Here is a 16,434-nt window from a genome sequence, read left to right on the forward strand (position 1 = left end):
GCTCGTGCCTGTGCCCATAATCTCCAGTCCTCATGCAGCAATTTACATTTACACTTTCCAAAGGTCCCAGGCTGGACGGACTTACATCCTGCCCCTGCTTAGCAGCAATCTGGCCTGCTTCGGCCCTGCTTTGGGAAGCCATCAGTGAGAACGGAAGGGTAGAGTGGGGTGGGGAAATTTGCTGTCACTTTAATATATGTTTTTCTGGTTTTGTTTGTCTTTGTGGTTTTTGTTTTTTTTAAACAAGTTTTTATATTTGGTCCATAGGTCTTCTGTGGTCCCGAATTATATCACCCTTAATGATCAGCTTGGTTATTCCTTCCTATACAACATTCACCAAATTTACATCAATGGAAAGAAAAGGAAACAAAATGAAACATTTCTTTTTTTACAATGAAAAAAAGATTTGGCTTTGACTATGCCAACTACCTAGATCAATGGAAAGTCCTTAAATGTGGGCAAAATGCCATGGCCAGGTAGGTTAGAGGGAGGGCATGAACTCGGGGTTATTAAATGTACCCAACCCATTGTCTCTGGCCACAGGAGGAGTCAGGTCACAGAGGCCAGGCTTGCCTCTGAGAAGAGTGCTCTGGAGGAGATGGATACTTGGAGAGCCCTCCCCCTCTTCCCCGTCTCCTTCACAGCTCAAGTTGGTGCGAGGTGGAAGGGAATTGGGAAGGAGTAGGGTCCGGGTACAGGCAGATCCCTGGAAGGCTGGTGGTGTTTTCTCCAGTGGTACCAAGTTGCTGGAGTGGGTTGTTGGCACAGTCGGACTCTTCAGTAAGCTTGGCCTGTCTCTACTGGTAGGAGGCCCAGAACGGCTGAATGTTCTCCCAGCTTCATCCTACGCTGTGTAGACAGACTCACATTCTTGGCCAAATAATCAACAGCAGCTGAAGAGGAGGGGGAAAAAAAGGAGGGTGAGAAAACAGCACAACATTAGCATTTAGTGGAAATGAGGCTTTCAGCATCAAAGGGTGTGCAACCAACAGACCCCACAGACTTACAAAGAGAGGCCCAGTGCAGTGGTTGTCACAGACACGAGGGTCCTGCTGCACTCCTAGCAGAGTGCAAACAGATGATATAAGGAAGAAATTTTAGATATAAGGAAGAAATTCTTTCCTGTGAGGGTGGTGAGACACCAGCACAGGTTGCCCAGAGAAGCTGTGGGTGTCCCCTCCCTGGAAGGGTTCAAGGCCAGGTTGGACGGGGCTTTGGGCAACCTGTTCTAGTGGAAGGTGTCCCTGCCCGTGGCAGGGGGGATGGAACTAGATAGTGTTTAAGGTCCCTTTCAACACAAACCGTTCTAGGATTCTATGATTCTATTGTGGTCCTGCCAGAAACACCTAGGTAGGTCTCCGTGGACCTACTGAAAAGAGCTACAGTTCTACTTCTGCCACATAAAATGGTGTTTCCAGGGGAGCTGTGTGAGGCAAGCCTGAGCAGAAAGCCAGTGGGATAAGCCTTCCAGCCTCACCTCCCTGTATCATCTCACCGTGGCAAAGCCAACTCCTGCACTAAGTGATGCTGGTGTAAATGATTCCTGAGATTTCAGAGAAAGCTCATCAAGTCTGGACAGGGCTTGAATCTGACTCATCTGCTGTGTGCTGACTCATCTCTGGGAGCTCTGCTGCCTGCCTTCATCCACCCTTCCTAAGGGAAACCGCTTTGCTTATCTCCATCTGGGTGAGAAACGCAGCCACAACTCCTGAGGTGATGTGTGAACCTGTATCCCAGCTCGCCTGCCTGCCCCATGGTCTGAGGGGGAAGAGGACTGGGGCAAGATGGTGACATTGCTCATTAGCTGAGCTTCAGTCAAAGTCTCTCCCTTTCACTAGCTTTAATGTCTCAAATTAGATTAATAAGGAGCTGGCAGGAGATGTACAATCGGTGCCAATGAGTAAACAAATTTCAGCCATCAACATCTTGTCAGACGCCTGCCCCAGAGGAGGTCCCTTCCAGACACAAATTCTTATTAGACTTGTCATATCTATTAGAATTCCTTTCACGCTTCTGCGTTCCATCACCGGCATCATTAACACAGCTCCGGCCTTTGGGAACCGCAAGGACCACATCAATCTGGCATCCCTGCTCCCCACCGGCTGGGACAGCACAGGCTGCGCAAGGGCTGGCGCGCTGGAAGCGAGCAGGCTCGGCACAGGGTGAGTTATCTGGGGCCGAAGCGAGGCCTGCCTGGGAGCACGGCTTCTGCGGGGGACAGAGTCTGAAAGAAGCTGAGTTAGGCGAGCGGAGCTGGCACGCTGGCTGGTGCTCCTCGGGGATGGGGAGCCTGGGGGAGCTCGACTCCAGCGCTGGGCTCTGTAACGTTGCGTTAGGGTGCCTCTAGCTACAAGGCGGGGTGTACACAGGATTAGACCCCAAGCTATGGCTCTAGTCCAGACCTTTTCAGCTTGGTCCCTTGGTATTTCAGGTAACCACATTAAATAATGTCTTTGAGAGGCTGTAGGTAAAGAGGAAATTCGCTCCTCAGACACGCTGCATGTGTGTGTGTGGTTGTGCCTCTGTGCCTGTTGTCACCCGTGCTCTGGGTGAATTCAGATGGGTGTTTGGGCAAGGAGGGAGGTGAATGGTCAGAGCTGGTCATCCTGCTCTGGGCAGCAGCCAGCAAAATGAAAATTTGATGGCAATTCCATCCTTCTGAAAAAAACACCCTAAACTCCTGATATTGCTTCTTGTGCCAGTGGGGAGAGTTCAAAGGCACCAGGGTATCCCACGCCAGAAGGCAAAGATACAGTTGGTTGGTTTAATACAGCGGAAGCCAAAATAAAACTAGAAACTTTCTGAAAGTACTCTGGGTGTTTATTTGCTTCTGTGAGACAGAAAGTGTGTCTGGTTTTGTGATTCTAAAACAGAGAATAAGGAGGAGAGAAGTGGGGAGAGAGAGATTCTCTGTAGGCCAGGTCCAAGGCCTCTGAAAGCTACAGATCTCTTATTTACAAGCCCTGGTTATGTCCCCTATTATACAGAGACTGCCCCCACCATAACAACCCCCCATTTTTGTTATATCAGTATTCACTAAAAAGAGTTTGGTACTTTTTTTGCCACATCATGGAAGAAAGAAACATATGATTTGAACCAAACATCAATAAATAATGATCTTGCTTGTGGAGGTCACCTCACACCGATTGGTATTGAAACAGCATTTGAAAAGCAGCAAAGAATTAAAAAGCAGGAGGAATTAGAAGTATCAGTTATATACAACATGCACCGAGAAAGACAAGAAAAAATGTTGTATATCAAGGTCAACTTCATGTAAGTGATCGCTCTAACAGGACTAATTACCAATGAAAACTGTTTCCTTGCATAGAGATTATTATAAATGGGGATCATTACAGAAAGATTTATAGTGAAGTGGATTTATATATTGCCTGTACAGAGCTGTAAGCACAAATATCTATACACATACGTGCACACATGCAGAATTTGCTTCTTAACATAGATCCCACCTTAGAACAGCTACAGCTGGTTTGTGCTGCCTCTGCCATGCAGCGTGGCATTGGCTTTGGCTGTAGGACTTGCCATCATGCCGGGAGTGACTCCAGCTCCCAGCCCTGGGAACCAGTGGCACTGCGGATGGTGTGTGATGGTTTCTCCCCTCCCTTCCTTGCCCCAGCAGGAAGAAAGCCTTCATGACCTGCTACCTGCGTGTCTGTGGGCATGGGATACCTCCGGACTAACTCTGTCGACCACGCAAGGCTTGCTGCTGGGCTCAGAACCAGTGGCAGCCTGGACTCTCTTAGCTATTAACAGGAAAACATCCCTGTTCTGAACCGAGCCCAGTGGGCTCTAAACTGGACTTGTAAACTGAATGGGTGTCCAGCAGAAAAGAGGGAGCTGAGCGACAGAAAGCAGGAAAGAGTGGGCAAATAAAACATAAATAGGGCTGCGTGAGCAGTTTTTCATCAGCACAAGGAGAGGCCCAAATAAAAATTCCTGCAGCAAACCCAGACAAACCCTTCTTTCTATTTCCTTCTCTTTTGCTGGTCTCTCTCAGAAAACATAGCTCGTCCTCCTTATTTTATTTTTTACACACATGGGTGTGACTAACGTCTTGCCCAAGGGAATCTTTATTGGAAATACATGGTATTGGAATTTGTTTAAGATTTTTATCAATAGCACGTGTGTCCAGCCTCACATCCAGAAGCGAGGGGAAGGTCAAGGGGTCACAGATCAAACTCCCGAAAAACAAAAAAAGGAGGGGTGGGGGGAAGCTGCTATTGATCCCGTCTGCCGCCACAGCCGGTTCTCATTTAGCTGTAGAAGTTAAAGACATTAAAGGGCTGTGACGGAGAGGGGAATAAAAAGCCACAGCCAAATGGAAGGAAAGGTCACTGAGGACAAGCTATGGGCAAGCCGGAGCGCTCCCGGAGGAAGAGGATGCACCTTTAACCCTCTGCGGATCACTCTCTCACAACACCACACTTATTATTAGTTTAACACCGGCAGGTGAGCCCTTTGCCAGGCTTGCTGGTGTTTTTGTGACCCAACCATGCTGGAGGAGAAACAGACCCTCCCAGGGTCCCTCTGCCTTTTGGGTCTGTGGTTTGGGTTCAGGATTACAATTCCAGTCTCACTTCAGCTTTTGCAGAACCACAGCCCACATGACAGGCATCGGCTTAGCGTATTTCACAAGAAAACCTCTGAGCTGGACCTGGTCCTGACCTTACAGAGGGCAGGGGAGGAAACAACACATAGTTCTGCATCAGTAAGGGATGGCATTAAAAACCCAGCTTTCCTTTGGCTGAGCAGGGTGAGCATGTCGTAAGGCTTTTGGAGAAGTAAGAATTGGAGAGGGGGAAGGAGAGAGGTCTGGAAGTTGTCCTTTTCTAATAGAAATGTTTTACCTAAAATATTTCAATTGGGACTTTGGAATTGGACTGCAAGGGTGTTGGGAAGGCTGTGTGGAGAAATCTCCATCTGTGTCTGGTGAGTAGATCCCCTTTTTCTCTCTAGATGGACAGATTTCCATGGGAATCCCTTCCACTACAATATCCATACCTTCTTACATTCCCTCCCTCTCTTCTGTTCCCTGTGCAGGGGGAATACAATCAGTGCACTTACTTTGTCCGTACTGTCCATACTGGTAGCCAGCCACCGGGTCCACACTGTAACTGGTGGTGCTGTAGGTGGGAGGACAGTAGGACTGGGAAGTCGGGAGGCTGTCCACGGACTTGATGGAGTCACTCCGCTGGCTGCAGCTGGCAGAGATGGAGTTGGTGGTGTCCAAGCCACCGTGAAGGGGAGAGATGGAGAAGTCAGCCTGGGGTTGCGGAGGAACCCCGCTGGGGTTGCTCAGGATGCTCATCACCTGCAGAAACACAGGAGACAACACGTCAATGCCTGGGGGAGAAAGGGTACGTGTGCAGCTGCCTTCATGCACACCAGGGAGAAACAGCCTCCATACATTGGTGCTCTATCACTACAATACACAACATCAATAAAGGTTTGGGCAGGCTGGAGGATGAAGGCCTGCTTCCACCAAATAACAACAGACGGACCCCACAGTTGGCTCCTCTGTGTCTAAAGCTCTATTTGAAAGACCTTAATAGGGCCAATTGAGAAGTTCCTTCACAGCACACTCAATCTTTGGTCTTTTTTTGCTGACCTGCCAACAACGCTGGCTGTGCTCTTCAGAACGAACACTGGAGAAAGGAATAAACTTGGGACAAACCTGCTTGACACGCTCTGCCATGAACTAGCACCCCGTCCCTTCCTACGCACAGCCCTCACATAGGAGGAGACACAGAAGACAGGGAGCAAAAATCCATGTTTTCAAAAAGGGATGCTGAAGCCAGCCCCTCTCTTTGGAAGGCTGAGTGGGGTTTGGTTTGCAAAGGTCCCTAACCAAACCAGATGCAAACCCTTTCTGGCTTTGATGCAGATTCAGCTTTAGGGACTGAAATGTCAAAGTTCTCTTTACCCTCAAATGTTAAAGGATAACAAGTCCTGGTTCGGCTCATTTCAGTGTAGCGCTTGGTTTGAAAATGTAATTAAATTTGCACACAAGCAATCTTCCTGCTTTGAGACCTGAAACAGATGAACTTTTTTTTCCTTCTTTTGCAGCAAAAATGCCAGATTTGTTCCTGCGGGTGAGTTTGGGGTAAGCCGGTGCCTACAGGCCTTCACACAAGGACCCTGATCCCGCTAGCATTTTAATGCAATTGCCTTCTGCAATCAGCAAAATTACCCCCGGGCTGCCAAGTTAAGAGTGTAAAGAGTTTGCAGAAGCGGGGCCGTGGCAAGGGAAGGAAGGGAACTCCTGATGCCTCTCGGTTGATCTCCGCAGCCGCCGCAGGCGTACCGTGCAGTATTTGTGCCGGGGAAGGGCGGGGGGAGAGGGGACAGCCAGTCACCTCGGGGGGCCAGGCCAGCGCTCAGATGCCGAGCGGCTGAAAATCTCCGAATTTAGCATAACCTTATTGACATCAATTAAAGTGGCAAATTGGAAATATTTGGAGCCTGGCAAGTGGTAAAATGAGCCCTTTATCCCCCACCAGCAGCCTGGTGAGCTATTGTGCAGAGGATACATTCTCTGGAAGGACACAAGAGGGGTTGTATAGAGCGGCGTCTCCCCTTCCTGCTCACCCCGACACCTTCCCCATCCCCTCCTCCCTCACCTTCCTGCCGGAGTGGGGGCTTAGGCTGAATGACCAGCTACGCGCTGGCCTTTGCTTTCTAAAGCTTCTCCTCCCCCCGGAAGGACTCAGGAGTCCTGCAAAGATGCTTTCCCTTGATGTGATGCCACCTCCCGACTCAGCCGGCCTGAGATCCTTCCCAGGCATTTGTCTGGGAGGGGAATTCAGGAGTAGGGGTGGCTGGACCCCCGTGGAGAAGGAGGCGGTGGGGAGGTACTGGAGAGGGGGTTAGTTAAAAAGCCTGGAAAATCAATCTAACCCCAACCACTGAGTTAGTCTGCAGTGTGGTACAGAGACATAGGAATGAGCTCTGAACAAGCTAAGTAAAAGCAGCACAGTGGCAGCAGCACAGAGCTCAGACAGGGTTCATTTACCCTCTCCTCCTTTGGGATTTTCAGCCTGCACTGAGCTTAGAGTTTGCTACTGGTCCCCAAAAGTTGAAACTGGCTTAGCTGTCTCTACACCACGGGGCAGATGGCACTTCAGACAGAGCCTAAATTACCCTCCAGGCACAGCTTCTTAATCACATTAATATAACCTCGAGGTATCTAGATGAAGTTGTTCAGCCATAATGCTGTGCAAAATGTGCCTGTGGAACTCCTTGCCCCATGACAGCCCCAAGACTGAAAGATGAGGGGATGAAGAAAGGAAATTGCATTTAAATATGCAAGACAGAGTGGATTAATATGAGAATAGGGCTGTCATGCTTTTCTGTGTGGATGTAACGTAAACCTCGCTGCCTCAAGGCTTATGCAGCGGGGAAATCATGGGAGTGCAGCCTGAAGGTAGGTTTTCCAGCTGCGAAGTTATTTGTAACCTTCCACTAAAGCTGGGTCACGAACTTTGATCTGGCTCAGCTACAAACCCCTTCAAATGCCCCTCGATCCCACCGGCTGCTGGCAGACCTCCTAGCTTCAGCATCACCTTAGCTGTAGGTGTCACACCCTGCACCTCCTTGCCCTGACAGATATCCAGGACACTCGCATATACAGCAGCCACAAGACATTATTGGATTTCATTCACAAGCAGAATCAGATGTTTAAAACAATAAACATCCTTCCTACATGTGTGAAAACACAGACATATGAATTATGAGTTATTTTTGGAAAGTCCAGCTCAGGCAGTGCAAAGCTGGGCCATTTCGCCTCTCCCTGCCTGAGCTGTCCGGGTCTGGCAGTGCTGCCTGACTGCGGATGTGCTGCCCGCACCGCCAAGCCCCGCAGGTGCAGAGAAGAAATCGTGCACTATAAAATGAAGGGCAACTGGAACCACTCATAGACCAGAGGGTTTTCTAGTGCTCTCCCTCCTGGCCATCTCCCTGAAAGAGTCAGCTGCTTTATATTACTCAGAGAAAATAAAAGGCTCTTAAAGCAAGCAGAAGTCATATTAACACTTCCGCTAAGGCCCTTTTAAAAAGAAAGGGGGATGTAAAGCAACGCTGGCAAATGAAACCCAGATTCACACTCTTCAAATTCAGAGGAGCTGAGACCGGAGAATACACTTGCACAAATCCTACTAAAGACAGTAATTGGCTTTAATCAGTCAGAATCAGGACTGATTTCTAATTCCAGCTCTGCTACTGACTCACAAGGGCTTGTGCAAGTCCCTTAAGCTAGGACTCAACTCAACTAACCTTAGCCATGTGAAGTTAAGTTTCTAGTCTCTGCTAATCCTCTAGAATCCCTCTACAGAGAGACTGACACTTCTGAAGGACAATTCATCCCATCCTAAGACCCCCTTCTGAAAAAGACAGGCTGAATTTCCCTCTGGAAATCCGTGGTGAAACATAAGGATGCCAACATTTCATCACGATGATGCCAGGGTGGTGAACAGATATGTGACTGTCGGGAGGTTGGAGAGGGGAGATGCTGGAAGGTGGCTACGCGATGCACATCCCCGCTGGAGGCTCCCGCGGAGGTCGGGTGGCTGAGTGCTGCAGCTGAACCCTGAGAGAGGCTGGGGGGGCTCAACTGAGCCAGGAACCCCAAAGGTCTCCATTCCCTCTCCAGCACTGCTGACCGTGGGAAGCGTCTGTCTTTTCCAGGCATGCTGAGAGCAATTTGGGGCTGAGGTTCCCCTGAGATGCTGTTCGCAAGGGTTTATCAGAGGACAGCATCCGATCTTCCCCACCCCAGGACACGAAGGTGTTAGAAATAACAAGAGTGAACCAGAGGTTTCTATTCCCTCTTTGCTACGCAGCCACCCAGCATGGATAACCTACACGAGCCCTCCAGCCTTGGCAGGCCCACGTTATCTGACTTCTTGTTTTAGCTGGATAAACTCATTTTCCAGGCAACTTTTGAACTTAGGAAAATCTGGGGCATCTGGAGAAATCCCCTCCTCAAGAATGCAAAGTCCTTTTGCCTTTTCTTTTTGACCTTGCTTTCTTATAATTTATTACTTCTTGGTGCATTATCATCACTAACTAAAAATCAATACCCACTTCACATCTGTAAGGTTTTATCTGGAGGGAAATCTGCTACCTGTCCATCACAGTGATTGACAGCCTTCCCTTTCCCCTCCCTCTCATCAGTTGTCTCTCTCCCTTTCCCCATCTCCTTTCCCTTTGCTGCTGTCCCAAATCAGTCACAGGCGTGGCGTGGGCTTGCACTTCAGGGTAAGTCAATAACAGCCATGGTGCTAGGAGCCTTCGGCCTTGTTTCTACCCTTTCCGGAGGTCATTTGTCATGGGGGAGAGGGGGTAGGGGTCTTGACGTGTTGGGGAGACCAAGGTTAATGCACAAAGACCCTCCTGGATGAAAGAACCAGCCCCCCCTTCCCAGCCTCCTGCTGCCTCCTCCCTCCCCACCCTCATCTCTGCAGCTCCCCCCTGTTCCCCCCCCGGGACGTTTCATCACTCTCTCCCATACTTTAAAAGAAGGGGAGTTAAAAAAATGTAATTAATTCCCTCCATTTCTGAGCTGGCCCTCAGGGCCTCTGGCCGTGGAAACTGTAGCAGGGGAAATGTGCACCCTTTATGATAAACGAATGCGGCTTTGGAAAGGGAAGTGCAATTAGGGCCTTCAATCTGTGCAATCAGGCCTTCAGATTTTAGGGTTGGGGGTTGGGGGGGGGCGGTTGGGTGTGTTGGGGGGGCAGGAGGGGCTCAAGGGGCAGACAAGTGATAGGGAGAGATATCGCTTAGATAGAGAAGGGTGTGAGCGCATCAGGGAGGGGACAGGGAGGTTAGGGGATAAGTTTCATGGCAGAACCTTGCTCCAGCAGACCTGGCTGCTGCACCTCGCCGGTCCCTGTGGTCAGGAGCTCTGTGGGAAATACCAGGGCAGCCCAGGCCGTGCCAGACAGGCTATAGAGCCTCAGAGTCCCCACACCTCCTGCCCTGCATTAGCAGTTTGCTTTAGGCTTGCTAAGATACCCAGCTGATAGGACACCAGGCCCTGGACACAGCAGGCTCTGTGCTCGATCTACTCTCAGTGACGGTATGCTGCCCCACGAGCAGGAAGATGCAGAGGTGTTGTAAGGAGGTCGGACTCAAGCAAACAAAACAACAGGGAGGCAGGAGCCTGCAGACAGCATTTTGCAGAGTGACCCCTGATTCTGTGGTGTCTCCGTTTCTGGACACCCGATTTGACACAGCGCAAAGCGTCCAAAATCAGAGGCTGCCTTAGAAAAATGCTGCATTTAGAAACTGCTGAGTCTGGCTAAGTTCTGAATAAAGGGAAGACATAATGATCTGCAACTGGCTGAAGGGTGTTAACTCCAGAGGAGCTGCTGGGTGGTCCCAAAGGGATGCAAACTGGGTACCAGGCAGAAACTGAAAAGCGAAAACCAGAGGAAGGGTCTCCTGGCAGTGGGTAGTATTTCCGAGGCTGTGGTACTGCTTTCCTAGGAATGGGTAGAAATCCTCTCTGGAAAAGGCTGGAAATGTGATTAGCTGAATATTTTATACTATATCAGGCAAAAAGCACTAGGAAATTCTCTGTTGTTGTAGGCTGCACTCTCTCCTTGTTTCAGCTTCTGTGGTGTTAACATTTACACCATCTCCCAGGGAAAGGAAAGTCTGACAGGGGCCTGATGGCCGTGCTGGCAAACATGCTGGATCTTACAGATTTACTAACGACACAGACCACGCTAACGATTCGCTCTGGGTTCCTCCATGAGGGCTTGGTCTCTCTGCTATTTGTGGTTGATTCAGCTTCTGCTCTGGGTAGGTCATGCTCTGTCCTCCAAGACTGTTGTTAGCTACTTGGTGGGGACCCAGCTTAATCTTTTCCATCTTTATTTTTCAGCCTGTTCAGCTAATCTTTTCCTTCTCTCTTGCAGAAGGCAACCCTTCCTCATATTAATGCTTTTTGATCTCTGTGGATTCATTTTCACTTGGTGGGAAGAGGAAGAGTCGATTATTCTATACATATATTAAATGGAAACAAAATGAAGAGGTGACTGTAGGACTACTGAAAGCCGAAGAAAGAGTTGGGAGGAGATAAATATGGTTGCCCCAAAGATCTTCACTTGAAAGGAGGATAAATATATGCAAATATGCCCCTAGGTAGGACTAAAATGACTTATGTAGCAATCACTAACACTGCACTTACAAAACCAAGCAATTAATTTTGAATATTTTCTAAATCACTAGACCCAGCTGAGTTGTATCCCAATATGCCAAACCAATCCAGTAAGTACACCCATTAAATTTGATTTGCAATCTGGCCAAGGATCCAGACAGTGCTTCTCACTTCTTGCACCTAGAAAGTGTCTGATCTAGGTAATTGCAGTCCCTTCCGTCTAATGTCACTTCCAACTAAATTTTGGAGCCTGGGGAGCCAACTTCACATTAGCCTTCCTTAAGGGTAACTTCACTGACTTCAAGCACAGTCCTGATTCACACTGGCATAAATGAGCAGGTCACTTAACTCTCCATTTCTATTTTGTTGTGGGTTAAAGTTTAAGAAACCTGATGCTCCACTGCTTCATCTAGCCAGGTATTTATAATCCATCCATCAGCATGTTACTAGTGCTAGAGAACAGTGTTGTGAAGACGAGCTAACACAATCTCACCAGTCCTTCCTGCTACAGAAGGACTCCAGGGCTGACATGGCTGCTGCTGTATAGCGGTATTTCCTCATGCTCCTGACCTTCCCCGTTCCATTGGAAAACATGCGGAGGCCAGTGAAATGCCTTTCCCAAGGCCACACAAAGTGTGTCAAAAGCAAAGCTGGGAACAGAACGCAATGTGCCTGAATCCTTTGTGGTGTGTATGGGACAGATCATACCAGATCCTGTCAGAGTGGTCAGAAACGGTTACCGTGGGCCTGTGCTTGAACAGTGGTACAGTTTGGCAGTGAACAACAAACCCAGAAATATCATCAACGCCTTTCAGTGACTTAAAACATCTGAAGGATGTTTCAGTGCTATAGGGGAGTGGTCTAGAACACAGCGGGTGAGATGGAGATGAGCGTTTGTATCCTAAAATGAGCCTGTTCATTTAACAGATGAAAAACTGCCACACACTCATGATGGAGAGGGCTTGGGGAGATGCTGGGGATGAGATGGAGCTGGGGATGCAATGGTGAGCTGCAGCAAAGCAGACCAATGCAGGCTGCACAAGGGGAGGATTAGAAAAAAAAGGCGATGGGAAGTTATTACCTGATTGTTCAAGGCTATGGTGAGGTTCCACCTGGAGCACTGCATCTTGTTTTGGGCACCCTGCTTCTGTAGAGATGTACAAATTATGGAGAAGGTCTAAAGAAAAGTTTCTAAGCTATACAAAAGAATGGGAAGGTCTTAGCTATCAGGGTAAGAGAAATTGCTTAAGTCTGGATGGTCTGGGAAAGAGGAGTGGGCTCTTCTTGCAGTGGAAATACCACAAGGAAATCAGAAGCACCGCAGGGTTATACATCCAATAAGGGCTGTGAGAAATCCTGCAGTAAAGTGTAATTTGGAGGGGAAGGACAGAGGCATCACTGTGAATGGGAATTACATTAAAAACTGCTTGATCTAGAAACACAAGCCACTATCCCTGGCATTAGGGCACCAAACTACTATCACTTAGATAAAAGCAGATGGCAAAGTTTTTAGTAGTCTGGATAACCAGAGAGGAAACAAAAAGACATGCCGTGCTAGTGCAGGCTGTTTAAAGTAAAGGGGGGTCCCACTTCTACAGGCATCAATTTCACTAACAAGCAGAATCAAGAGACATGGGCTCTCATCCCCTTCCAGAAATGGGAGATGCTCAAGCCAAAAGGCTAACTAGTGCCTTGCCATCTTGAAACTGTCAAAGGGGTTTGATTTGCATGCGCTGCTGAGTATCTCCCTTCTGAATTTGGGCAGTTTGTGCTTTACTAACCATCAACATCATTATTCATCTTGTGTTACCTAAGCATGAAGTGATTTTCCTGGTTAAATTGGAATTGCTAAAATATTTTGTATAGAATAACCAAAAGAAGGCCAATGCTTCCCAAACGTGCTGGTTGGCAAACTGAGCCACCCCATCCTCCTTATTTCTAGGCAGTAGACTGCATTAATAGAAGCCACCCCAAGCAAACTCTACCCTGATGTTGTTTCCCTGGTGAAAACATTTCTCTGTGAAGGCCAAGTAAATACATTGGAAAGGAAAGTCTCCATGGGAAAATCCCTTTGTTGAGATACAGAGCATCTCTGGGCAACTTTATGCAGGGTATTAATTGCAGAAACCTGAATCTTGTTTGTGGTGTTTTGGAACTCACAGAGTCACCTGGGATGAGAAAGCAGAAAGGCACAACCATGGAAAAATGGAATTCCTAAACCTCTCCAAACTGACAGAAGCACTCAGGTTAGATTTGGCTTTGGAAATGGGCTGGGCTCATGCCTTTTCTTCAGCACCTATTTGTCCATTCTTGGATAAGCTCAGACATGCTGATGGGAGGCAGGGAACAAAAAGCTTTTGGGGCTTGGTGAGAGATTCAAAATACCAAGAAATAAACAAACACACACCAAGGTTTCCTGCTAAATCAGCCCTAAATCTATTGCTGTGCATCTGCCCGATGTGAATCATGGGAGGGTCGGGTGGTCACGCAGCACAGCTACGTCCCAGCAAATTAAAGCTGTTTTATAAACTTCTGTTGTTCCTCTCTTCAGCAGCCCCACGCCGGCAGAGACTAACAAAGACAAAACAAAATTCACAGAAAGGTCTCCTCTTCCCCTCCTCCCTTTCCACTTCTCTCCCTCATTTTATTTTTTCTTTTTTCCATTTCTCAGCTAAGCTGATGTGTGCTCGCTCACTATCACACCCCCCGCGGACACTGGTAATGGAGTGCGGGTGCTGACTTACTGCTTCGAAACAAGATTTCCTGAGATCCTTTGAGTGCGCTCCATGCCCCCCCTTGCCTGCTTTTCTGTCTCTGTCTCTCTCTTTTTGGAGAGTGGAGGGGAGCCTCTATAAATGTGAAAGGAGCTGCACTACAAAGAATCCCCCGAGTGGCATATCCCAGCCCCAGGCGAAGCTGCTTGGTGCACTGATAGTCCTGCGTATCTGCTCTAGGACTCCTCTTTCTCTTCCCCTCCCTCTTTCTCTGATCAATCAAGGGCTGTAATCAGTTAAGGTCCAGCTTAACTGCAGTGTAAGATACACCAGTTAAGCAAAGCCAATGCCTCCAGGGTTCCCATCGTAAATACGGAGAGGTCATGGGGAGATGAAATAACCCTGATAAGTTCAGCAAGTGCATGGCTAGCTAGGCTCGCACCAAACACTTAATAACTCGAGCTGGCAGAAGAATGAAAGAAAGGGAAAATCAGAAGCGCTTCCTATTGCCAGTGCCTCTGCTGCTTGTTTGCTTGCTCTCTCAGTTCCCTGCTTTCCCAGGGCGGGCTTGGTGGATTTTTTAAGGTGAGGGTTTCTCTTTTTAGCTCACCCTAATGAATGAGCAACCCAGACCCTGGTCCCATCTGTGAGTGCCTCAGCTCAGTTTGGACCTTCTGAAGCTACCACAGGGATGAATTTTTAAAATCAGGACCTCTTTTTCCCTCTCCCGTGGGAAAATCACAGCTCCTGAATCCAAGGAAATGCCTTTTGCAGCATTACATAGTGCCATGTGCTCTTCTGTCTGCCTCCTCTCTGCTGCTAGGGAGCACTGTGGTGTTTTCAAAGACAGGGAGCTGCCTGTTTTTGCCAAACATGAACCCCAAAACCCACACAGGATCTGAATTCAGGGACAATGGAGCTGCATCCACCAAGGTGTGGAGTCCAGTGGTGTGAAGGCATTAGTGTAAACAAATAGGAAAAAAAGAGAAGAGAAGAAAGTGGGGATCCTTGATGAAAACACTGGCTTTAATAGAGGATTACCCTTACAGCTAAAATGTTCTAGCTCTGCAACCTCTTTCCCCATTTTTCTCCATAGAAATGTCCATTCTCAGAGATGACCCAGGGAAAAACAAGCCCTTTGCATTCATTACTTGTAATCACCTTTACCCTCAGTTCATGCTGTGCTGGATCCAAACAATTTATAATTTCATAATGTACTTCTTGAAGAGGAGGCTGGGGACACTTGGACTGTCAAGGGGACTTTCCTGTGCAGGCCAAGCTACTGTCTGCTTCCATTTCTGCAACCCCAGAGCTCAATTCTGTCCCTCAGATGTGAGAAATCTGGCAGGATTCAGACACCATCAAATCCGCCCTCAAATTCTACCTGGTCTTAATCCCGAACTCATGACTCTAGCTGAACACAACATGAGGTTTGGATCCAAATACCACTGCGTCGGCTCTCATCTAATTGGACATTGGCCCACTAGGCATTACAGATAGGGGGAAAAAAACATGTAGGATTTATTAAAAACGATGCAGACACACAAAGAGCAGAACAAAATCTTTAACCAGAAGTGATAAGAAAGCCCTAAAGGATTTGAGTTTAGATAAGTATCCCTCTTTGAGTCCTCCAGCTCTTTAAAAGCTATTTGGACTGGAGTTTTCCTGTGGTGTTATAGGTGCTTACTTAAGCAGGGGATGAGATTAATTCTTCCCTGGGTATTTTGGCACTCTTGCACCTGGGGTCTGCAGAGGAGCAGCACAAACCTCGATAAGTTTGCAATGATTATTTGAGTGGCTATCACAAACAGGTGAAGGTTTTGAACAATAAAGTATAAAAGTAGAAGCTCCTGGGCTAACACATCATTAACCACGCTTCCTTCTTATTTGTCTAGTGCAATTCGATTTTGGCTATGTGTGAAGGTACTCCAAAATAAAATATTTTTTAGAATTATAATAAAAAGCCACCAAGAAGCGATCTCGAGCATCAGAGTAGTGAAATGCCTATTTTTAAAACCTTGCTTTTCTTGTGAACATCATTCACTGCCTTGAACTAAGTGATTTTTAAGAAAAAAAAAGATACACTGATGAAAGGTAGCTGTCTGCTGCAAAGCTATGTCTGTGCCAAAGGGAAGGGTCTTACCTCATTAAAATTAAACCTCTTCCAAATGAAAACAACAATACTTTCACTAAGTGGGTATGTAAACCAGCACACAGCTTGCTCTCCTTGCAAATGCAAGCAAAGAACTTTATGCATTAACCCCACAACTCCTGACTGAGCTACAAGCTCTCTTTTATAAAAATATCTTGATCAGAAGCCTCCCAAAAATGGCAAATCCTCTAACTTGCTGAGTAGAGTTGTGCCCCTCGCCTGTCCTCATTGCTGCAAGGCCAAGGGCAAGAGTGAAGGTATCACACCCTTGTATTACTCGAGCAGGGTTTTTAAGGCATCTCCTGCATGCAGAAGTTTAAAAGCATACAAGCCACTGCTGATCCAGAGATAAATGGTGGAAAAGGGATTAGAGATACTTAGCGGAG

General features: G+C 47.7%; 1 protein-coding gene across 3 annotated transcripts in view; it reads right to left on the reverse strand.

The window, feature by feature from the left end:
* Positions 1 to 777: 777 nt before the first annotated feature.
* PAX7 (paired box 7) overlaps positions 778 to 16,434 on the reverse strand; it is a 101,210-nt gene continuing 85,553 nt past the window's right edge. For 2 of the 3 annotated variants that reach the window (XM_074848316.1, XM_074848317.1), the window contains exons 8-9: positions 5,083 to 5,329; positions 778 to 893 (exon numbers count right to left, since the gene is read on the reverse strand). In XM_074848316.1, coding sequence (XP_074704417.1) covers positions 778 to 893; positions 5,083 to 5,329 — 363 coding nt within the window. Of the gene's footprint in view, positions 894 to 5,082; positions 5,330 to 12,263; positions 12,330 to 16,434 lie in introns of all 3 variants that reach the window. The other variant, XM_074848315.1, reaches the window with a different exon arrangement.

Source organism: Strix aluco, chromosome 22, assembly GCF_031877795.1.
Source record: "Strix aluco isolate bStrAlu1 chromosome 22, bStrAlu1.hap1, whole genome shotgun sequence".
In the NCBI taxonomy this organism is placed as follows: Eukaryota; Metazoa; Chordata; class Aves; order Strigiformes; family Strigidae; genus Strix; species Strix aluco.